Genomic DNA, 24,424 nt, shown 5'->3' with positions numbered 1-24,424 from the left:
TTATATATTTATTTTTACTTTTACAAAGACAATAACGCTCCATCGTTGGAGGTATTAGATTATCAATACTGTACTTGTAAATTGCACGAGCGTAGAGTGCCATCATTCTGAGACATTTTTCTAATAAATATATGTATATATAAAAAACAACAACAACAACAACAAACACTTTGTTCAATTAAAAAATGGGTATTTTTCAAGGCGGCATATTGTGCTTTAATAATCAGATCTCATTCGTGATCATCATTTACAGAAATCAATACAGTACCTAAATTGTGTGTTGTGCCTACAAGAGCCCATTGACCAATTGTACTCGAAATGCAATCATGATTCTCGCTGTTACTTCTTTTTGCTTCGGTATCATTCCTAAAAGCTTTGAATTTCGACTGATATCACACACAGTCTGTTGACATCCAAGGCTTGGGGAATTTGCCGTTTATTCACTTGTGCAGCAGCCAATCGACAAGCAATATATAGGAATATTATTTATGTGTTGTATATTTGGACCTGTGTCTCATCTAACATTTGTCCGCCCACCCCTCCCTCTCTTCATGCCGACTCACAGATCTGCGAAACCAGCCTTACCTGCGAGCTGATGCCTTGATCCGGAACGGTTGGAAGAGACCCTAAACCACTTACACTCCCCCCTTCCTTTGCTATAACCCTCCTGGCTGTGTGGCCAACGGTCCGTCTCGACCCTGGGGCTGCACACCACAAAGACTGAAAAGAAATGGGGGGGGATGACAGGACAGAGGCCTTGTTTTAGCTGGGTAATTTATTTATTTATGAAGGCCTTTTTACAGCCACTTTAAATGAAGTGAAGCACAAAGGATCATTCACTTCGAGACTTTTCTTGCTCTGTTTGAGTCGGCCAGTGAGAGCAAATCTTGCTAACTGCACACGGACACGGACGTCAATTCAACAGTTGGGATAACTTTTCGCACAGGTATACAAAACTAGCAAGTGCTTACTACAGTGATATTGCATGAGACATTTGGGGATCCCTCACTGGAATCTAGTGCGTATTATTGACAGTTGTATGCATTTATCTGGACCAATGTAAAATCAAAAAACAAAGTTTCACGTTTTGCTTCATATGTGCCTTTGGTGGAAACAGTGTTAAGTCTTAATATTTGTATCGTATTTTACACCTTTTAAGAATGTATTTCTACTGCCTTGTAGCTTTATGATACTGAATCAATATGCAAAAGTGCATCTTTCAGAATGTAGAGGGATCCAAAAAATAGTGCCTCTTGCTTTTGAGAGTCACACGTGCCTTGTCTGAACTTGACAACACTTTCTGCCACACAAAGTGACACTTTAGAAGTGTCGCGTTTATGAAGAAGATTGCTGGTAGACTGCTGTTAGCCAATGTGCTGACGGACGAAGGATGTTTTCATTTTTTTCCCTAATCTCAGTGGAGATGGAGTGACCATTTTTACACTAATTCCTATGACAATATATAAAGTTGACTTCCTATTAATGTACAATCAAATCGAGACATTGACTAGAAAAATGATCTTTTCTGTGTAATAAAGAATTATATAAAACGTGGAGTTTTTTGGAAACAGGTTTGTTGTTTGTCATTTGATGGAAGCACATTTATTTGTTTTGCTTGCACTACTACGCAGAAAAAAAACATTTTGGTGACATTGGATAACTTCCCGCACACACATCAGTAACCTGGCAGCAGACAGATTGATCATTTTGATTCAGTCACGGCCCAGGGAGTTCTCCACAATATCAATCTGAGATGGCTCCACATGATTTGCTCGGGAAAGGCGAGACATTCTGTACAATACTTCGAGACGATTGGATGATGCGGCACTTTGTGCACGTCTAACTTGTTATGACCATTCACTGCAATGGATAAAAACGTCTTCAATCTCGTTGTAGGAAAGAAAAAAAAAAAAAAAAAAAAAACGCTGTGGTGAAAAAAAAAGAGCCTTACTTAAAAAATGCCCATTTTCGTTTATAAAAAACACACAAAAAAACAAACACCTATGACTCTATGACTATATATGTTCATTTTGAGAAAATTGCCTTTACGTTTTTTTTTTGTTTTTTTTTTTTAGAAGAAAAAAGGTCATTAAAAAAAGCCGTACTTTACATGTTTTTTTTTTGTTTTTGTTTTTTATTTTAGAAAAAAACAATATAGATGGTTATTTAAAAAAAAAATAAAAAATTTTACATGGTCATTAAAAAAATGTATTTTTTACATGGTCGCTGGAAAAAGAAAAAAAAAACTTGATTGCACATGGCCGTTTGGGGGGGGTGGCGCCTTACTTTACATGGTTGTTTAAAAAATAAATAAAAATAAAAGAAATGTCTTGACAAATGATTTCTTTTAAAACACGCACATGCAGTCACTTAAAAAAAAAAAAGTCTTACTGTACATGTTTTTTTTTTTTTATTCAAAAGACGCCTTACGATACATGGTCATGTTTTTGTTTTTTTTTGTTTTTTACAATGTTTTACTTTTTTTTTTACTTTTTTTTAATGTTTTTTTTTAATGTATCTTTTTTTTTTAAAGACGCCTTATTACATTAAAAGAAAAAACCTTACTATATATGGTCGTTTTGAACAAAGAACGCTTTACTGCCCATACATGGTCATTTTTTTAAATGAAAGCTTTACTACTATTCATGACCATATACAAAAAATAAAAAAAATAATCAGCCTTTTTTTTTTTTTTTTTTTTTTTTTTTTTTAAAAGGTAAAAATCACTTGACTCAGGTAATATGAGACTACCTAATATGAGAATTTCTATTGCTGCACTGCTAACGTGAGGAAAATGCAGTTTGTGTCAAATCTGTTAGCCGTCTGGGGGCCCTTGCTGGCTAAAGGGGCCCCAAGAAATTGCCTGCCTTGCCTGATGGCAAACTACGCCTCTGTTTCAGGGCAGTGGGTTGGGAATCATTGGCACTGCCCTGGCCCCGCCCCCATCCCTTCAAATGACAGACATGAGCCACTGTACATTTCTACTATAAAAATCCATTTAATTTCTTATATCAAAAAGAAATTGAATCATAAAAACAATCAGAACCACACAAATCCATGTGGGTTTTTGCCAGCAAATACATTTCTCCAACTGAATGATGATTGTTCTAATTAACGTGGTCAGATGTTAAAAAAAAAAAAAAAAAAAGAACACTGTTAAACGTGGAGGGGTAAACCCGCTTTCATCTGAATGTACTGTCTGTGTGTGTGTGTGTGTGTGTGTGTCATGTGTGTGTATGAGTGAGTGTGAGCACCATGCAGTTATATGGCAGGTTCGGGCCCACAAGCTCATTTAAAGCAGCACGGCCTACAGTGCGACACAGCGAGAAGAACATTCTTGAGACAAACAGATGGTTAGCATTAGCAGCAAGGCGAAGGCTTGAACAAAAGGAATGCTTATCAAGAAAGCTCATCAGTCTCCGTCCTGGGAATGCACTTAAACTGTGAGAATTAACCGAAAATCACACAACCATGTAATTACACATAATGACGAGAAAAAGAAATAGTCTCCCATAAAGATACGTACGTACCATCCAAATGATAACCCTGGCCTTTCCTCAAAATACAGTTGCGGTCAACAAACAAGGAATAAAAGCTAAATTCAACAATTTGCTTCTAATTATTTGTCAGTCTTTTTTTTTTTTATGGTAAATCTGCTGTCACCTTCTAGAACATAATTAGCCTTCTACAGTAATCCAAGGCCACAGTGTCCATCCCAGATGTCTCATTCTGGAATGTTACAATCTTCATCATCATCATCATCACTCACACTCATTCACTGTAAAGGACTTCAAAAATGGTTATAAAGCACAGACTGTTATTTGTTATTGATGTTCCTGGGTATACGTTCAAGACACTTTGTTAATAGGTTTGTGTGTATATATATCATCTATATGCAAACATATATATAACTTTTGTCTGTGCAAGGAGGCAAAAGACAATCACTTGAATGTAGCAAGACCTGCACGGGTACATGTCGAGTTCAGCTGGAAAAACAAAAAACATCTCATTGCTGCACACGGAAGCGACACTTTTCATCCACAACTTAATTGGGTGGAAATGTTTGCTAAGATGGAACAAATATTCTTCCTTTGCCTGCTATACAATCCATATAAAAATAATGGGGAAAAAAATGTTCCGCTGCAATTTGTATCTCTTTCTTTTACTTTTGCAGAGAGGTAGTGGCTAAATGCATGAGTGAGCTGCGGGGAGGTGAGATAAATGTCAAATAAAAAGAGTAAATGTTTATAAAATGCTTCCTTTTGCGTCTTTTTGTTGTTGTTGTTGTCAAAGAACAAAATATAATACTGCAATCACTTTAAAAAAGTAGTCCTTCATTTTATACATTTTATACAATATTCCCAATTGCGTACGCTGTTTTTCTTTTCAGGTGGGAAAGGCATAAAGATGAGGGAGCTTTTGGGCTCAGCGCCGGCTGATTGCCGGCACAGTTCGGGGGGGGGGGGGGGGGGGGGGGGGTGGCGAGCGAGGTTCTACGCCAGGGGGTCGCTCATGCTCTCGTCGCCCTGGGAGAGGAGCTCCTTCTTTTCGTCGGTGCTGGCCAGGGAGTTGTTGCTGTTGTGGGCGCCCATGTAGAGGCTGGCGTACACGGGGTTGGTGAAGTTGGTGGGCTGCGGAATGCAGACGAAGACCATTTCAAGGGCAAATTGGGCATAGAGGTCAAATTCGACAGTGGATAGAAAAGGTCAACACACCCCTGGTTACATCAAAACGTACTCAACCACATCATTTTTGTTGTTTATTATTGACTTCCCCTCCCGGACAGATGGGGGGGGGGGGTGGAGGGGGGGGCATTTTAACAGGGGTGTGTAGACTTTTTATATCCACTGTGTGTATATATATATATATATATATATATATATATATATATATATATATATAGTAGGGATGTAACGATATCCAAAACAAGCATAATACAATAACCTTCATTTGACAATTAGTGATTTTAAACATAGAAGGGCCAAAACATCCCTAATAAAAATTAAACTGCACTTAAAAAATGTTTTTTTTTAAAAGCCACCAGAGGGTGCTAGAACTACACAAATGGAAATCAACCTGACTTTTTTTTTATTTTTTTTATTTTTTTTAACAGATGTGTGTAAAATATCGTGAACATGACGACGACGATATTGTGGCAGTTTTAATATCACGATATCACGATATTGCCATTAACGTTACATCCCTAGGCCGCTTGAGTATCAGCTAAATTAATTTAGGTCAGACAGAAGAGAACGAAGAACCTGCATAGGACCTTCCACCACTAGGGGGCTCCCCAAGAGCAATTCATAGAGCTAAAAGAGTACTTTTTTTCTTTCTTTCTTTTTTTTTTAACAGTAGCATTGAGGAAGGAAGCACAGAGTAACAAAAAATATTGTTTGAATAAAGATAGTTTATTTCGAGCTTTGGCACACTTTTCCATATTTTTAATATCTTATTATACTTGATAATTGTCTTTTTTTAAGACTATTTTTGTCATCCTCTTTCAAGTCTCTCTGTTCAGTTACATAATTATTTAAGCACCGTAATAATTTAATGTTTATTTTTATTCAACATTGTTTTATACATTTGAACTTTTATGTAAATTCAAGTGATTTTATCTGTTACATTCGACTGTTTTTGCGCAATAGATGGTCGTGTCGGCAATATTGTTTTTGCTGTCATGGTGGTACTATAATTGTTACTATAGATTTGGCTGCTGTTGTGCCCATTGTTCTCTCGTCCCTCCCCTGGTTGCTCAAACCCTCTGATCTGTTTTTTCTCTCTCTCTTGGAATAGTTGCTTACATATGGAATGCATTGTATTGGCTATATTGCATTCTTCTTACTTTCTCCGGGTCCAAAGCAAAGTCTGAATCGAGGAGCTCCCCGGCGTCATCGTCAGGGTCGCCCTCGTAGATTTTATAGGCAGGATTGCCGATCTCCACATTCATGGCGCCGTTGGTCATTCTGTGGTGCTGGAAGCCCTTGGCACTGAAACAAACAGAAACAGACGATTAACAAAGTGATAAAAAAAAAAAAAAAACATCAAGAAGGAAGTAACATATAATATAACCCACACGATTGAGACACAAAGTTTATCAAATGAGCTTTTTTTTTTTTGTTTGTCAAAAAGCCCATGTGATTAACACCACAGCATTGGAGAGAATGCTGGGGCAGTTTAGACGCCATTATTGTTCATTGAGAGACAGTTAGATACTTGACGACCAAGCAAGCACACAGCATAAACTTAACGAGTACAACAAGGAACAGTATGGACGAGCAAAAAAAAACAAAAACACACAGAAAACAAAACTTTCTCAATTGGAGTCAACACGCTTAAGCTGCATTTCAACCTAAAATTACAGGATCTTTTTGTTCTTTTGTTACTGTGGGCTCGCTGTGTTCTACCATTTGCGCAACAGACGAATGTCCTAGAAACGTTTCAGTAAATAGGCTGATGATACAGCACAAGTGACTGCACTACCACTGCGCTGACGTAGGTGGCAGTAGAAGGTTGCATGATGTTGATACAACGCAGCAAAGCAGATTACATTTCATTTACAATAAAATAATTATGTAGTACAAAAGGAGTTATCATCCGAGAGTTTCCTGGGCCTTTTCAGAGTATTACTTGGCAGGGTCTTCTTTTGGCCCCTATGAACTATGGAGGACCAAAACTGTCAAAATTCAAAATAAATAAATAAATACATTTGTATTTAATTTTTTAATTAGATATTTTTTCCGTTTTTATTTTCACTTTTAGTCATTTATCTATTTATTTATTTATTTATTTTTTAATTTTGGCAGTTTTGGTCTGTACTGCCAAGTCGAAATGTTATTCAAATGAGCGGGCGGTCCTAAGCATGTCTTGGGTAGGACCGCCCCTTCATTTGAATAACATTTCGACTTGGCAGTACAGACAAAAACTGCGAAAATTAAAAATAAATGACTAAATAAATAAATAAATAAAAGTGAAAATAAAAACAGAAATAAAAAATAATTAAAAAAAATTGAATACAAATGTGTATATATATATATATATATATATATATATATATATATATATATATATATATATATATATTTATTTATTTTCATTTAGATTTATTTTTTGATTTTTTAAATCAAATTTTCGAATTATATATATTTTTTTATATTCGTTTTCATTTTTACTTTTAGTAATTTATTTATTTTGAATTTTGGTCCTTGACTTTATTTGAATATATAAAATAAATTACCAAAAAATTCCAGCGGCCCAAACAGACAAATTTCCAAGCTCAAGGGTAAAGTTCCTGTTGTTGAAATGCACCTTTAGGTTTCTTGGGGAGCAAAAGGCAAGCAAGGACAGACAGATTTATAACAGAATGTTTAGAGGTATGAATGTACGGAATGGCCCATCGTGATATTAGGGAGGGTGTGGGGTTCACAAAATCTGAACCAGTGAATGATGTAACCCTGTAAAAGTTACCGCGAGCACCGAGAGCGAGATTTGCCCGGCCATAGAGACCTGGGAGACAGGAAAGAGATGGTTGATGGAGATGGGGAAAAGAAAGATTAAAAATATATATATATATTGACAAGGCCTACCCTCGCATTCTCCGCTTGTACCACAGGATGGCGCCAACCACCAGCAGTACCAGTAAGAGCAGGAGAAGCACGGGGACCACCACTGAGGCCGTGCCTGAGAAAGAGCAATACAAAATGTAAGCAAAAAAGTGCACGTTTTTAACAATAGAAGATGAAGAAGTGCGTGACTCACTTCCACTGGATGCAGAGGAATCCACGGAAGACGCAATTTCACACCTGTAACCTCTCCATGCGGTGGGACACCTGGACACACAGTGAGACATAGCTACTATGTTTGTGTGCTTACATGTTTCCATTTATTTTTTTTGGTATAGATTGTACATGATAGGAAGAAAGACATGTTTGTAGCTTGTGTCTTATCTTACTTGCACTGGGGCAATAGTGTGCGAGTGTCAACTGTACATTGTCCATTGGAGCAGTAGTCCAAGCAGGTATAGCAGCTGGGTTGCGTCTGACCATTGGGGCAGCTACACACATACACATGCACAAAATAAAGATGACCTGACTTGACAAAAAGAGTCACTTTTTGGGGAGAAAAATAGCCTTTACAAAGATAATAATTTTAATGAGAGTACAATACAGTACATTCGAGTTGTATTTAGGTCTGGTTGACTAAAATTGGAACCATATTCGGGCCTCAGTGCACCATCTAGTGGCCGAATAGCAGCTACTATTTGTCTGCTTCAAAATATTCACAGACTTAATACTCGAGTTTTTATTAAAGACAAATAATATAGCACAGTGAGCTTCCTCAACACACAGGAAATTTAGTTCTAATTTGAACTTCCTAAAAATCACTTGGGCTGTAATTATCCCAAAATATAACCTGCCACTCGGTTTTAGGTGTTCATCATTTATCCAGTAGCGGGCAGTCACGCACTAAACGCGCCCAGAAGAAGACAGACACAGGAAATTATTGACCTCATGTAGCTAACAGCTAGCTCTACCTTTGTTTACACATGAATAATGTTGACGCGTGATCTCTAAGTGACTTTTATGACACTATTATATGTGTAATATAGATCTAATTATGTATGTGTGAACTAAATGGTAGTGTTTACATAAGTGGTAATCGCTAACACGCTAATGCTAATCGTGACTGCTAAACGTTTAGCATAGGCTAATTTTGTTGGTGTTACTGTTTAGTAATGCATATGTAGCTAATAAGTTATGAGTATTTATATCCACACAATTCAACCTTAGTGGGTTAATGCGACAACAACCCCCCCCCCCCCCCCCCCCCCAAAAAAAGAGGGGGTTGAGCTCTACCACAAGATGAGCTACTCAGTGTTTGCTGACTACCTGTTAAGCTAGCAAACAGTTCAACTTCTGTACCCTTACCTTATTTATGTTCAGTGTGGGAACCCCAATGATCCCATCATATTACATAATTGGCCCTAGTGTTTGGCTATTATTGTCATCTAGTTTTGAACAGAAGTCAATGACAAATTGTGGTTAACATTTGTGGACCACATAAATTGACAAGGAAAGCCTGAAGTTGGCTCGTGTGGCGCCGGTCAGCCGGATGGAGACTTTTAACCAATATTTACACATTTAATATGTCTAGGCTGCAGCGTGTGTTTACCTGCAGGAGACTTCTCCCGAGGAGGACGTCAAACACCGGCCCGTGCCACAGAAGACACATTTGTCCAGCTCACACTGGTGTCCGATGTACTGACTGGAGCACTGACACACTTTGGTGCCGTTTGAGGTTTGCAAGCATGTGCCGCCATTCTCACAATAGCCTTCACATTTGCCTATGAAAAGGAGATCAGTGCTAGAGTAGGTGCCAAATCATGTATACTATACGGTGTGAATGTCTCGTTTATATAAATCCACTTACTGTACTGGCATTGATCCCCGAGGTACTCTGTCGGGCAGCTGCAGGTTGGTTGATTGCCCGAGTTGACCGAGCAGTTGCCTCCGTTCTGGCAGTAGTTCTGACAAGTGTGACGGTTGCATGTGGGCCCCGTGAAGCCTTTTGGACATCTGCATGTCGGTGCACCTGAGACGAACATACCACTTGTATCAATTACCAAAGAAAGCAAGTAATAGTAATTTCTTTGTCATAGTGTATAACTTGATTATCATAAATGAGAAGATTGCCTGAGATAAATTCCTATATATTCTGTTGTTATGATGGAAGTAAAAATCATGTATAGCGTAATAAAGCTAAAGAGAAAGAAAACAGTTATGATTATCAAAAAAATAAATAAAAATGCAGACCAATCTAATGGTGAGAATTGTGACCTCTAAGTGAACCCCTGACTGTGCTCATCTGTCTATTCACCTGTATGAGACGCGGTGCAGGTGCCGCCGTTCTTGCAGTAGTCCCTGCACTGGTTGATCTCGCATCTTTCTCCGGTGTAGCTAGGCTGGCAGCGACATTTGGCCATATGTCGGGCGTTGAGGAAGCAGCTCCCTCCGTTCTGACACTGAATGTCACAGGGTCCTGATGGGGGAGCTGTGAAGATAGAAGGACACGCAGCATTTAGAGGCCATGTGAGTGTCTATAAGCCAGTAGATAGAAGCGGACTTACAGAACGGTGACTGGGTTGGGCCAGACCTCTCCACACACGTGCCGTTGTCGGCGATATAGTTGTTGGGACAGGTGCAAACCGGTCCGCTGGGGCTGAGCAGACAGAGCCACTCACATTTCTTCCTGTCACATGGGTTGGTCACTAATGCAGAGAGACAGAAGTGCAAACACAACTAGTGATGGAGATGGACATAGACGGATTTCTTTTCCCTGCCGTTATCTGTCAAGTTTATTAATATCAATGTGCTCACGGCCTTCGATGTTGGCACAGTATGCCAAATAAAATACAGATTACACAACTCACTTTCTGGCTGCTTGTATCGGTGGTACAAGACGATGTCAGTAGCGTGGTTGATGCCTGTAGTGAGAGTCTCCATGGGGCCTTTTCCAAACTTGTTGACCCGGAAAACAAAGTTGTTGACTAACGTGACTCCATATATGTAGTCCTCAAAGATATCAATGCTAAACGGATGGGCCAGGTCTGGAAGTGAACAAAGTGCAAAAAAAAAAAATGTTAGTATTGGTACACTTTAATTTGGCTGCTAGTCATAAGTTACTGCTTTTCTTAAAATGGAAGAACTCAACTGTTTTTGATGCCAGAGACGGCTATGACGGGATCTGAGCCATCGAGACGAACACTTCCAATGACCGATAGCTTTGCATCTGCCCAGTAAAGACGCTCGTTGAAGTAGTCCACTGCCAAACCTGAGGAGTCAAAAAACATTGTAGCATATACAGTCCATTGCATATTTGGAGGATTAATAAATTTGACCTGTGGGCCACTGGATATTCTCATGGACAAGAGTCTGTCTCAGTGTTCCATCCATGGCAGCCGTCTCAATTTTTGGATGGTTGCCCCAGTCTGCCCAGTACATGGTGCTGAAACATAAACGCAGATCCAAATGAAAATCTTATGCCTTTGTAAACAAAAACATGATCAAGTTCATGTCGTACCCTCTCTGTGGATCCACTACGATGGCGTATGGTTCATCTATCATGCCAGAGATGAGAGTCTTGCAATGTTGGCCTGACATCTGAGCCACCTCAATGACATCTCGACCAGAGTCGGTCCAGTACAGGTTACCGGCCACCCAGTCCACGGCTATTCCTCGAGGCATCTTAAGCTCTTTAATCTGGACAACATGAGAGAGGTTTCGAGCAAAAAAAATTGAGAAAGGAGCACGCGATGGTAGTCATGAACACAACTCAATTTGCTTCACAACTAGCAGCTGCGTGGCGGATAGTAAACAACTCTTCAAAACAGAGATTCCAAGCCTATTAATACCCCTCCACGTACCTGCAGGTTGTTGATCCTGCCCGCACTTTGCCGTCTGTTACGGTGGGAGTTGGATGACAAAGTGGACTGCCCGGGAAGTTCGTAGGATGAGATGCGGCCCGTGTGCCAGTTGGTCCAGAAGATGCGGTTGGTCTTCACGTGCAGGTCCATGGCATCAATCCGCACGCTAGCATCCCCTTGGAAGGTTTGCTCATAGCGCCAGTTGGGCATGCCAGGATCCAGGCTGCGGATTTCGTTGTCGTCGGCTATGTAGAGAACATGCTGACTGCTGTTCATGTCTGCAAAAACAGAAGACGACTTAGAAATGCTTGGTCCTTATTCCGCCGGGCATTCACCAATTCTTTCTGATAATGTGTTTTATCATCACTGTCAGGTGGAAATCCTGTATGTTCTAAATATGGTCAATTGTACATTTTTTTTAATTATCTTTTTCTACGTTGTATGTTATTTTTGCACAATAATCCATTTAAAGTTTTTGTAAATAGCTCGAGAACAAATACATTACATCTCTTATGCATTTGAACTATCGGAGAAGTGTTGTAAACTCCGCCTCTTCCTTCTGCAGGAGCCGTGTGGCATTATGCCACATCAAGATTGAAATTTCTCCATTTTTTATTTTTATTTTTTTTTAACAAGTGAAAATTGGGTAGATATATTTGAGTAAGTCTGTTCTGTTAAAAAATTGATGGCAGTAATGCTTTGGTGCAGCCACCAAAGTTAAATTTGTGTGTCATTGTTTCAAATTTTCCAGCAAATAACTAAGCATAGATTCCCCCAAAAAAATTTGACTACAAACGGGTTCAGCTTTCCTGGCCCTGCTGTTTCGCAGATTTTTTTACAGCCTTTATTTTTTTATATATATGTTTTTTTTGCGGGGGGGGGGGGTTATTTATTTATTTATTTTATTTTTGGTCTTTGCGTGGCCGTATCTCTCAAACCCTACGTCCGACCGGGGACATACGGGCATCCGTGGATTCGTCTCGAGATCTTTCCAACAGTGTCTGTCCCGACATTGCATTCCAAAGACAGAAATATATACTATGCTATATAACAAGTAAATAAAAAACAAACAAACATATCGTTAATGGAAAAAAAATACTGTAAATGAATGATGAATGAAAAAGCATTCATAGTAAACTAAAACTCATACCAAAATCAAAAAACAAATGAAAAACATATACCCTGTATACTATTGTGCTGTATACTGTAATAAATAAATTTAAAAAAATGTAAATGAAAAAAAACAACATATGACGAATGAAAACGCATTTATAATAAAGTAAAAATCATACCAAAATGAAAAAACATATCAACGAAAATATATATATGATTAACGTGATTTTTTTTTTTCTTTCTTAACGTGGATTTCCATTATCGCGGGTCGTTTTTGGAATGTTACACTCGCAATAAGCGAAGGGACACTGTACTTTTAATGCCGCCTATATATACACAAAGGATACCTCAGCAAACACTATTGGACTGAACAGCCGCATAAAAGCTTTCAAGCAAATATATGTTGGTGCTCACTGTCAGCTTTGCAGGTGTCACTGATCTTTGTGAAGTACTTGTAACAGCTGCATTTGTAGGAGCCCTTGGTGTTGTTGCAGATGTGAGAACACGCCCCGAACTGAAGACACTCATTCTTGTCTGCAAAACAGGACCCAATCCAACTCAAATAAAATGAGACTATCAAAATAATTGTCTTGAAAGCAATGCCGCACGTTTACCTCCACATGTGCGATATCCGATTTTGCGGAAGCCCGGTTTACAAGAACAGAAGGCGTCGGTGCCGTTGGTGACGCAGTGGGCCTCGTCCCCGTCGCCACACTGACTCCTGTTACTCCTGCAGTCGTTTAGCTTGGTTTCTGTTAACACACACATTGGCTTGTTTGCAAAGATTCTTCAGCAAGTTCTGCCGAAACAACCTCATCCAAGCATGCCTTTACAATACCGAACCTTTCCCAACAAGTTTGAGGAGTACATTTGTCCAAAATGTACTGGTAAGATGAATTAAGATCTTGGCGACCAAATTTCTCTCGTAAATTAACGCTCTCAAAATGAACCTGTTTTGCAGTTGATCTCATCCGAGCCATAGTCCTCGCAGTCGTTAAAGACGTTGCATCTCAAAGTGGAGCTGATGCATTTCCCATTTGCACACAAGAACTCGTCTTTCTCGCAAGCAGGCACAGTTGGATGGACTTCTGCGGGACGTGTGTGCACACATACACAAACGACTCAGCAAACTGCTTCAGAACATTAGTGGTATGGACGTAGCTCGGCTGCTTTCAAAGCTACTGAGCCGCTTACCACAATTCAGCTCATCCGATTTGTCGGCGCAGTGATTGATGCCGTCGCATCTCTTTGACATCTGAAGACATACGCGGTCATTTTGGCAACGGAAAGCTCTGGTGGGAGGACACTGGAACTTCCCTATGCATCACACGGTGACAAGTTCGAGAAAAGTGGGTTGATTGAGTTGAGACGTAGAAAATGAAGGATAAAAAAAAAGACGAGAACAGTCTGAACTTTTTTTTTTCTCTCTTTCCAATAAGTATTTGTTATTTAACATAAAGAACAACAGGGATTCTTCAATTGGGAAAATACATGTGTAATTTTCATAATGTTTTTTTGTTGTTGTTCAATTATTGCCCATGATTCTCGCTGCATATGCCATATTATTTGCATACTGTAGTGATTCTCCCCCACTTAGTGTGTCATTAAAGATCATCAGGACACGAGAACTTATTCCCTCAATTGGTCTAAAAATAATTGATTTACTACAAATAATTTACAGTATGTTTTTTCCCACCAGACACCAAGCAAGTCAATTTATGAGTAAATTATCATCGTTCCGTATTAAAAAAAAAAAAAAAAGTTGTGAAATATTTGTTTGATGGTGTACTGTGAGAGTTATATAAAATATGCACCATGGCTCAATAAAGCCTGTGAAAACACTTGCCCACAAGACAGATTTAGTTAAGTCCTATGAACTGTCCACAATAATCCAAACAATAATATAAATCTATGTGTCTGTTGCTGCTACATAATAAAAAAATTCCATTAAAAACTTTATGATGACTTCTGAATGATTTGTCCGAGCAAACATCGCCTAAGGATAAGATTCAAATGCAGCCACTCACTGCATTCTTCTGGATTCTCATCAGAATTGTCCCCGCAGTCATCCTCTCCATCACACTTCCAGGCGAGAGGTTTGCACAGAGTGTTGTTGCACTGGAATTCATCCAAAGGACAGTGACGTCCAGCTGAAAGAACAGGAAGTGAATCAGGGTTTAGTTCCGTCAAAATTGATCCAACTCAGTCAGATTTTGAGCTACAAAACGAGGAACGAGCATTAAAAAATAAAATAAAATAAAATAAATAGAATTGTTTACTCACCAGCAATATTGCAGTTCTCCTCATCACTGCCATCCATGCAGTCTGGGTCAGCGTCACACCGCCAGCGAATAGGAATACAGTGTCCATTCTTACACTGGAACTGGTCATTGTCACACTTGAGCTCACAGCCATCCTAAAGAAAAAAAATACAACCAAACAAGAAAGCAAGTGTCAGACTTTAACTCGGTGAATAAAAACTGTTCAGAATTGAAGCCACCTCATCGGATCCATCAGCGCAGTCGTGGTCCCCGTCGCACTTCCACCGCCCGGCGATGCAGCGGCCGTTTGTGCAGGCGAACTCGCTTTCGGAACATTGCCGAGGCACTGCGCGAAAAGCCAAAAGACGGCTCATGTTAGTGACAAGCTACTTCTGCGTCTCGTGTTCCACCAAGACATGACAGAAGGTGGTCGGAGGAGAGAATGAAAGGAGCTCAGCACAATTAGATCGAAAACAATAATATTAGAAATAGCTGTCAGTCTCAGTAACAACAAAAACAAACACATTGCTAATTTAATACTTCTATGACAGCGTCAGTCAAATCTCAGCATTCTCATATTTGTAATAATGTTTGCAAGTGTACGCAACAAAGTCTCCTTTGTACACTGGCAGACGGGAGGCATACAACACACAATGACTAATTCCAAGTCTCCTTGCAGACTCTCACATCAGGGCTCACAAAACCATGACAGGGAACTGACAGGAAAACTGAAATGTTTTTGACTTGTGAATGTGAAAGAGACTCACCTCTAGTTCATGCCAACAGGACAGTATGAAATGAAACAGACATCAGATGAGATGAAATGCATTTGCCGTGACAGTGACTGGATGTTGTTGACACAGTAAAACATGTTAGCGTAAAGGGAGTTGAGGGTTAGTGAGAGCGGGCAAGGGCAGAGTGGAGACGTGACACCAACCGCATTTGTCTTCATCCGAGTTGTCGCCGCAGTCGTTGTCGTAGTCGCACTGCCAGCGGCCCGGGACGCAGCGGTTGTTTTTGCATCGGAACTGGTACGGCTCACATGTCCTCTCGGCTGTGCAAACCGGCAAGCAAGCATTGCAACAAGGACAATTCATAAAAGCAGACGCTACTGGCCACATCATACACTGAAAATAATATTTGATTTGACACATGTTGCAACTCACCGCACTCCTCCTTGGGTTCGTCGGAGGCGTCGCCACAGTCATCTTCACCGTCGCACTTCCAGCGAGCCGGTATGCAGCGTCCCGAGTCTTTACAACGGAACTCGTCCACGCCGCATGTCATCTGGGCTGGAGTTGGAAACATTATGAACGCGCTTTTACTAAAGAAGAGATCAAATTGCATGGCTGTAGGCAGCTACGAGTTATGGAGATGAACCAAGTATGTCATGTTTTAATGTTTTCATATTTACAGTGGCGGTTACAACCTAAATTCCAATTTCAAGAAATCAATGTCTGTTCTATTCAGTTGCAGTGTTTCTCTTGACTGCACTTGTTCCTGTATGTGCACATCTGATTATTTTATTTTGGTCCAATCAGATTTCAGCCTTTATGTGTTGCCATGTCAATCTAATCTGCCCAGTTGTCTTCAAAATTAGCAGTGCAGGCCAATGTAATATTAATTTTATCATACTTGTTGATATATGCACACATGAATATGTTAATAATCAGCATCCCTGGTGATTCTGATGTTATTATTATTATTATTAGTAGTAGTATTAGTATTAGTATTCGTATTAGTGCTGTCAAAGTTAAAGCATTAACGCATTGATTAATCACAAAAAAAATTATCGCATCTCACCTGTTTTCGTGGTTTGGTCAGCAAACTGAGCCATGATTGGTCGCTACCTATTTCCTCAGCACAGGTGATGTCATCTTGTGAATGTGTGAGTGGATGACTAATGTATCCAATGTAAAGTGTCTGAGTGTCTAGAAAAGCTCTTCAGTTGACAGCAAGTGGAAAATTTAGTTTACAAAAGTATTCATTGTACATGAAAAATAAATTCATTCTGAACAAAATATTAACTTTTTGCTACTGAAAATGGCCCAATGCGTAAAGTATTGCTTTAATAAGTGTTTGTATATGACATTCAGAATATTTTTTTATGTCAAACTACTGGGGTCATTTTTTTTCATTTTAAATTATGCAAGTAATTAACTGATTAGAAAAAAAGAGGATGAGAGTGTGCAGTGGATAAAAAAAAAACAAAGAAATCCTCCTAACTAAATAAAAAATAAAAAACACAACAGCTCCTCTTCAAATTTGGCGAGCAAAAGATGTTGATATTATTATTCTGTTGATATTATATTACCTATTATTATTATTATTATTATTATTATTATTATTTTGTTATGTTATTTTTTAAATATTAATTCTGAACTGCCACCTTTGGAACAAGCCATGAAGGCTGTTTCAGGTATTTTAAAGCAAATTGACGACAAAAATGTGAAACTAGAAGGAGAGTTTTGAAAACAATAACCAAATCATTTTTGTGCTTACTGCAGTTGGCGGGCTCATCAGATCCGTCCACGCAGTCGTTGTCACGGTCGCACACCCAGACGCGAGGAATGCAGCGTTTGGTGATGGCACACTGGAATTGGGTGGGTGCGCATGTGACCTCAGCTACGGAGAGAAGCGAGCAAATATTTTATGATGCTGAGAAATGAATCATCCGAGCAGAGTGAAAGTGAAAAACACTCACGGCAGTCCTTCTCGTCCTCTCCCTCGCCGCAGTTGTCTTGGCCGTTACAGCGGAAGATTCCTGGGATGCAGCGACTTGGGTGGGAACATTTGAACTGGCTGGGCAGGCAAACATGAATATCTGTGGTGAAGTTACACAAATACACAATCAGCATGTGTGAAGGCCCGTTGTGAAATGTCATTAGATGCTGCAAAATAAATATTCTATGTCAGAGTATGAGCTGTACCGCAGTTGGCCTCATCTGAATTATCTTGACAGTCGTTGTCGCCATCACATATATACGCAGGGTTGGTGCAGATGCCTGTGCCGCACTGGAACTGGCCCGGTCTGCACTTGAACTCAGCTGGAATGAAAGCAAGTACAAATTATGACTCGAACTCAGGGGTCTTCTAGATTTAAAAAATAAATAATGATAAAATACTAAATAAATATCAAAATGTTTAAATTGTCAGAAAAGTAGAGACGAAAGGTCGATTTAAAAAAGAAAAAAAGTTTTAGAAATGACCATGAAATGTCCATGAAATTGCCCAAAATGAGAATTGAATAAAAACGGCAGAAAAGAAAATGGATCATAGACCTATAAAACGTCAAAAGAAAGGCAGAAAACCACAATAAAATTCCACAAAATTGCCAAAAATGTCAGATAATTGATAGCAAAAAGACAAAAAAAAAAAAAAAAAGCCACAAAATGTCCAAAAAAGGAAGAAGAGGGGGCCGGGGCAGAAAATGACAAAATGTCCACCGAATTGCCAACAATGTCAGAAATTTGACACAAAAGCACAAATGTCAAAAAATGTATCAAGAATGAAATTTGAAAAATAAAAAAAATAAAAAAAAACATCTAAAATGAATGAGTGAATGAATGAATGTGGAAAAAAAATGAATGTGCACGTATTGGATGCTGCTGTCTACTTTTTGTGCTGTGGCGCAGCTCTAATTAGCTATTAGGCCTTAGGCCTTTATTGACTTGTATACAAAAAAAATGTATACTCACTTAAAATGTTTGCTTTGTTCTTGTTTTGTTTTGTTTTGATCTTATTCTTTACTGCTTGACCAATGTCTGTTTCATGTACAGCACTTTGTATACAGCAATGCTTGTTTTAAGTGCTTTCTAAATAAAATTGAGTTGAGTACGGTACATTAGACTAATACTAATAGACTGTTTCCTTCATCACAATCTTCAAATGTTTTGTGGCTCCAGACACATTTTTGCTTATTTACTGTTTGTGGTCTAAGTAGTTCTTTTGACCGGAAAGGTTGCTGACCCCTGCTCGAACTGAACAATTCCAACACAGTTTGAAAATCGACACTCACAACAGTCAGCGGGCTCGTCCGAGCGATCGCCGCAATCGTCCTCTGTGTCACATTTCCACCAGAACGGAATGCACTTGTCGTTCTTACAGACAAACTACAAGACAAAAAGAGCAAATGAAGAAAAGCGCATGTTGTTGGCTATGACGAGGATGTTTGCGCATTTTCCATCACCTGGCTGGCTGTGCAGTTGGACATGCATGTCCGCTTGTCGTTGGCAAGGTAGAAGTTGGTGGGACATGCGCATTTGTAGCCCCCTCCGGGAGAGAGGAGGCACAGGTTACTGCAGCCGCCGTTGTCTGTCTGGCATGGGTGGTCGCTCACTGGCAAACAGATCACATTGAACAAATGCTCAATAGCACAGAAGATTTTCTGCTACATGCCTGAATATCTTCCAGAGATTAGGACATTTAATTTATAATATTCTTGATCAAAATGTGCACATAAGTATGTAAAAATGATTGCATTGGAGATGACGACACAACCACAGACCAAAAAAATTTATGTACATAATTTAGCGCTCCACCTTATATAGTTAAAACAATAAATAAATAACATGTTGGCATTATTGCGTCTATCCTTCCCAAATAAGGTAGCGTTTTTTGTTTTTGTTTTTTGCCATACTAGAAGTGTAATTGCACATCCACTACATTAGGTGGCAGTGTTGCGCTCATTATCTGAGAGTGTGCAAGGAGTATTAGCTCCACTGCTGCGGTGTATTTACTTCAATTTTATAGACAAATGACAATATTTGTAGTCACGGCAGATAGTAGTGGTGGGCGTAACAAAAAATAATTGAGAAGCACTGGTCTACGCTGAGTGTCTCACCCTGTGGCTGGCGATAGGGGTGGTAAATGTGGACGTCCATGGGCCGATGCAGAGTGCTGATAAGGGTGGTCTTGTTGGTCCCCAGAGTCTTGTGAGCTCTGTTGATGGATTTGGTCTCCCAGTCAGTCCAGTAGATATACTCTTCAAACAACGTCATGGCAAAGATGTGTGGGATGTCTTGGCTCAGAACTGCCACGACACAAAAACACATTTCACCATTAGAACATTGGTCAAAGTCTGACATCAGCTGGGCATCGTTATCTTTGTAAAAACAAACTTATTGACACAGCTCTCCTATTGAATATCAGATTGTGGATTGGGTTTGCTAAATTAAATAGGTTAGAAATTCGTTGAAGACTAATTGTCAACACTAATTAATTCCAGGGATTTGACATTTTAATGTTGCAGCTGCAATGTGGCTCCAATATGGAGGCAGTGTTAATAATAAATAAAAGCTGAGTGGGTGCGCAGCAAAATGTCTAACGCTATATCTAATGGGTTATGCAATTTTCGATACACCCGATTAGGTTTTACACTCTAAATGTGCTCTTTCTGCTCCGATAGACTTGGCATAGCATGCGTTTGACGCAAACGCGTCACGCACACACACAATTCGCTTTGGTTGTAAAATATAGAAATAGCCATCATGTTTATTGATGTGCAACACACGTGTGGCTATTAGCTAATCAAAAATGTTGTAACCTGGCACTGAGAATTGTTTCACAATTTGTACCGAGATTGCATGATGTGAGCTTTCATATGTTCCAAAGAGAAGAGTAACCAGCTCATAAACTCAATTGCTCCCAAAAACGTAAAAATATGTTCTATTTTAAATGTTTTAAGTGACGCAAAGACGTATGTATATGTTTTTTTTTATGTTAGAGCATTCAGAAGGCTTTGATGCAGCCGCTCAACTGCAAAGAACGGTTGAAGAAATGGTAGTTATTTCACAAACGGCCAGCAGGTATCAGCAGAGCAAAGGAGATCAACCAGGGCCATGTTGAAAAAAGTTCAAATACTACTCCCAATTCTTAGATTTGTGAATAATGATGAAACTTAGCTATATTCTAATGCTAATTGCTGCAAAACGTAAACAGATAGTAATATACTTTTTTTTCCTGATGAAAGAAAATACTTTAATCTTTCTTTTGGTATGTTTTTTTTTATGTTTTTATAGCAATAGAACACAATATTCTGTGGGCCTTGCAAAATCAGTCCAAATCCAGGAAAACACCCGGTAGGGTAGTAAAGGAGTTTACTTCAGTGAAAATGGCTGGGAGTGAATGAGTTCAACAGCCTTGTTGTACCACCGCAGTGACATCATAAATATTGCTTAATGAGAACAATAGCTACACTACATATTCACCAGTAAATGAAAGAATTGTCTGTCATTTAAAGTTAGGCGGAACTTTGTGACATATTCCGCAATGAAAATGGCTTATTTCATATCCCATAAAAAGTGCAAAAAGATAAATAACCTGTGTGTCTGCTGGTGCCATCCAGACTGGCAAACTCAATGTAATCCTCCCGGGCGTCTGCCCAGTATATGCGGTCGTTGATAAAGTCTAAGGTCAGACCATTGGGCCATGTGATCTTATCCTCTATCAGCACACTTCTGTTGGTGCCATCCATGCCAATTCTTCCAATATGGGGGTTGTCACCCCAGTCAGACCAGTATAGGTACCTAGAAAAAAAACCATTTAATTTTCTAAAATGTAAATAAACACCACATCCTTCAAATTACAAATACCCTGCATTGGCTCTCACCCGTAGCGCACATCCACGGCCACAGCACGAGGTTCCCTCAGGCCGCTGTTGACCAGCACTGTCCGGTAGGCTCCGTTAAGCTTGGACACTTCGATGGTGTCCCGTCCTTTGTCACACCAGTACAAGTTGCCACCGACCCAATCCACAGCCACGCCGTCTGGATTACTCAGCGAGGTCCGATGCAAAACCTGTGATAAATATGCAATATATGTTTACTGCATGTGTATCGCCAAAAACCCAGGTTTCTTTTTCTTTTTTCTTTTTACATTTCCTGACCTCCATGTTGCTACCGTTCATACGCATTCGTCGTATCATGCTGCCCTGAGTGGTGACATCAGTCCAGTAGATCATCTGCTCTGCATAGTGGAAGTCCAGCGCCACGGCGTTATTTAGACCCTACAACAGAGGCAAGTATGCGTTCGCAGGTGCTTAGAAACAAAAACAATAACAACCTCTCTTTGTTGTTCTGTACCTGTTTGATAAGAGTGTAGTTGGAACCATCCAGGTTGAGCTTTCTCAAGTAGTATCGGTTAGCAAAGATCAAATAGGCCTCCTCCTCTACAGATAAACAAGTGGAAAATTTTCAGGATAAAATGGTCTGTCATCAACCCAATAGCATGTTTTAATTGCCAATTGGGTGCCGTACCTGATGTGGATTTACAGATGGTGGGATCATTGGGGCTGACTTCAAAGCCATCCACGCAGAGACAGTGGAAGCTGCCGTGTGTGTTGATACAGCGCTGAGTGCAAGGGTAAGTGGTGGTGCACTCGTCCACATCCACGCACGTCTTCCCGTCCCGCTTCAGCTGGAAACCAGGATGGCACCTGCACTGAATGTGCCAAGCGCACAAGAGACGTCAGCGTCTAAGTTTAAATTAGAGCTGTCAAATGATTAAATATTTTAATCAGATCAATCCCATCTTAGAATTTTGCTTAATCGCGATAAAGACATCATTTTTTGCCCGAAAATTTTGAAGAGCACCTGTAATGTGTTAATTCTTTCGACATTTTTATATCTACTGCACACTAATCTTCCAATTTTTCTATTAAGTTAATTACTTGCATAATTTAAAATGGCAAAAAAATGACCCAAGTAGTTTGGCATGAACAAATATTCTGAATTTCATATGCAAACATGTAGTTACTGTATGTTTATTGCTTATTGCTTGTTTATTGCTTAACACAACCTGTGCTACCTTTTAACATAAACATCCACTGTCAAACTAAAGGATCATCTGTGGTCAAAATTAATAGTGTGATTCATCTGCGATTCATCTGCGATTCTGCGTTAATACATGATTAATGTGATATTTTTTGTGATTAATCAATGAGTTAACGCTTTAAGTTTGACAGCACTATTTTAAATAAATGTTAACATTCTTCTTTTGCTTTAATTCTTGGTGAATCACAGTGTCTTGTCACTGGTGGGCTATTTTTAGAACAGACCAGTGGGCTACTCATGCTATCCTTGGGGCTAGCTAGTACCTGCTGGCAACATTTTTTATTTTTATTTTAGGGACACTACACATTAATTAACAGAGTAAAAAGACATCGTCCTCCTGCGTGCATAACTGCAGCTCTAGAAGTCCTCTCTCACCCTTACTGGTGACAACCATCAAGTTATTGAACCCTTTTTAAAGACAACAGTAAACCCATCAAACCGGCTCATGCCTAGTTGTGACTCTACCTGATTTTGCTTTTTTCCCTCTTTTGTTTAAAAAAAAAAAATGTCATTTATATTTCATGTGGAGCTGCGCTTCGAATTGCAAACTGAATGCCTTGACTTCTGTAAAGCACATTGAGTTGCCTAGTGTATGAAATGTGCTATACAAATAAACTTGCCTTGCCTTGCCTTCTGAGTTAAATTTGTTGTGATCACACTCGCAACTCAAATCACATCTCAAAACATCCTTCTCCATTGAAACGGATGACAACCCCATTATCTGCTTCAGTGCCCCATAACTACAAAAATAGTACGTTACAGTACTTTATTTTCTAAAATATATATTTTAAGAAAGTGAATTTGTATAATTTTTAATATATTTTTCATCTGGTAATGACAGGAGAAAGTGACGAATGACTGTAACCTTGTGTGAATACAAGCGCATCCAATCTTGTAAATACAGTTTGAAATTCAGCACAGTCATTATGGTTGCCAAGTAAATATGATAAGCCACTAAACAAAGGGCACCCAGTTCACATTACACGTCTCCTACGTGTGTACACACTGAATTTACATGATGATTCATGCTGGCCCATCGCTAGGGTGCAGGCACACGCGCTTAATGATTTTCAAAAGAAGCTCTGACTGCAGCCTCGCTACTACAAACACGAAAGTTCATGCTTAGTTCAAGCTGTTCTTTACGCACCTCCTACTTTCAGGATGGAGAGCCAAAGCAAGTTATGGTCTTACACAAGCACATGCCTGAAGTCAGTTCCCAAGCTTTGCGCCCCACTTGTCAGGGAATCCATTAAATACTGTTGGGTCATGCAGCTGGGTCGAGGTACCATATACAGTAATTGATATACTGTGCGTATACTGCATACTTAACCAGTCAGTGTTTGCTTGGATTTACTTGACAAGTGTGTATAAAAAGTTAAAAAAAAAAAAAAAAAAAAAAAAAAAAAAAAAAAAAAAAAACCTGAAATGGCTTGCCTACCTTGTATCCAATTTTAAGGTCATCGCAGAGTTGTGAGCAGCCGCTCAGTTTACTGTTGAGACACTCGTTGATGAAGCAGTTGAGTTCATCGGAGCCGTCGCCGCAGTCGTCATTCCGGTCGCACAGCAGAGTCTCGTTCAAACAATTTCCATTGCGGCACATGAAGGCCGATTCGTTACACTTCCTCTCTGCAATCACACGCAAATGGTGCTGTATGATGCGCAATGGACACACACACAAAAAAGGACCATACTGTGGTAGAGGTGCATGTTTGTAAACCCAATGAAATGAGAAATACATTATTAGTAGAAGTTTGTTAACAATGTGGAGGTGCACCAGATGAATACAATTTGGCAAA

General features: G+C 39.4%; 2 protein-coding genes across 7 annotated transcripts in view; one reads left to right on the top strand and one right to left on the bottom strand.

Moving 5' to 3' along the window:
- Nucleotides 1-1,568, top strand: part of fmnl3 (formin-like 3) — a 37,265-nt gene extending 35,697 nt beyond the window's left edge. For all 5 annotated transcript variants that reach the window (XR_013282322.1, XM_077512957.1, XM_077512958.1 and 2 more), the window contains one exon: nt 566-1,568. Coding sequence is in view for 1 of the 5 variants with exons in the window: in XM_077512957.1 (XP_077369083.1) it covers nt 566-630 (65 nt within the window). In the remaining 4 variants the exon portion in view is untranslated. The remainder of the gene's footprint in view (nt 1-565) is intronic.
- Nucleotides 1,569-2,974: 1,406 nt separating this feature from the next.
- Nucleotides 2,975-24,424, bottom strand: part of LOC144013763 (low-density lipoprotein receptor-related protein 1-like) — a 95,529-nt gene continuing 74,079 nt past the window's right edge. Inside the window, exons 55-90 of one of the 2 annotated variants that reach the window (XM_077512952.1) lie at nt 24,067-24,254; nt 22,053-22,236; nt 21,879-21,964; nt 21,683-21,802; nt 21,407-21,594; nt 21,118-21,323; nt 19,640-19,828; nt 18,986-19,134; nt 18,815-18,908; nt 17,727-17,843; nt 17,501-17,620; nt 17,299-17,421; nt 15,963-16,088; nt 15,734-15,850; nt 15,036-15,142; nt 14,819-14,951; nt 14,563-14,685; nt 13,730-13,852; nt 13,486-13,623; nt 13,150-13,287; nt 12,950-13,069; nt 11,423-11,700; nt 11,080-11,258; nt 10,898-11,004; nt 10,711-10,830; nt 10,430-10,606; nt 10,127-10,267; nt 9,877-10,050; nt 9,430-9,591; nt 9,172-9,343; nt 7,952-8,053; nt 7,759-7,829; nt 7,587-7,680; nt 7,468-7,506; nt 5,846-5,990; nt 2,975-4,631 (exon numbers count right to left, since the gene is read on the bottom strand). In XM_077512952.1, the coding sequence (XP_077369078.1) occupies nt 4,494-4,631; nt 5,846-5,990; nt 7,468-7,506; nt 7,587-7,680; nt 7,759-7,829; nt 7,952-8,053; nt 9,172-9,343; nt 9,430-9,591; nt 9,877-10,050; nt 10,127-10,267; nt 10,430-10,606; nt 10,711-10,830; nt 10,898-11,004; nt 11,080-11,258; nt 11,423-11,700; nt 12,950-13,069; nt 13,150-13,287; nt 13,486-13,623; nt 13,730-13,852; nt 14,563-14,685; nt 14,819-14,951; nt 15,036-15,142; nt 15,734-15,850; nt 15,963-16,088; nt 17,299-17,421; nt 17,501-17,620; nt 17,727-17,843; nt 18,815-18,908; nt 18,986-19,134; nt 19,640-19,828; nt 21,118-21,323; nt 21,407-21,594; nt 21,683-21,802; nt 21,879-21,964; nt 22,053-22,236; nt 24,067-24,254 (4,988 nt within the window). In that variant the 3' untranslated portion in view covers nt 2,975-4,493. The remainder of the gene's footprint in view (nt 4,632-5,845; nt 5,991-7,467; nt 7,507-7,586; nt 7,681-7,758; nt 7,830-7,951; nt 8,054-9,171; nt 9,344-9,429; nt 9,592-9,876; nt 10,051-10,126; nt 10,268-10,429; nt 10,607-10,710; nt 10,831-10,897; nt 11,005-11,079; nt 11,259-11,422; nt 11,701-12,949; nt 13,070-13,149; nt 13,288-13,485; nt 13,624-13,729; nt 13,853-14,562; nt 14,686-14,818; nt 14,952-15,035; nt 15,143-15,733; nt 15,851-15,962; nt 16,089-17,298; nt 17,422-17,500; nt 17,621-17,726; nt 17,844-18,814; nt 18,909-18,985; nt 19,135-19,639; nt 19,829-21,117; nt 21,324-21,406; nt 21,595-21,682; nt 21,803-21,878; nt 21,965-22,052; nt 22,237-24,066; nt 24,255-24,424) is intronic. The other variant, XM_077512953.1, reaches the window with a different exon arrangement.

The sequence above is a fragment of the Festucalex cinctus genome, chromosome 2 (genome assembly GCF_051991245.1).
Source record: "Festucalex cinctus isolate MCC-2025b chromosome 2, RoL_Fcin_1.0, whole genome shotgun sequence".
Taxonomy (NCBI): Eukaryota; Metazoa; Chordata; class Actinopteri; order Syngnathiformes; family Syngnathidae; genus Festucalex; species Festucalex cinctus.
The sequence above is the reverse complement of the archived record's forward strand: the minus strand, read 5'-3'. Positions and strand labels throughout refer to the sequence as shown.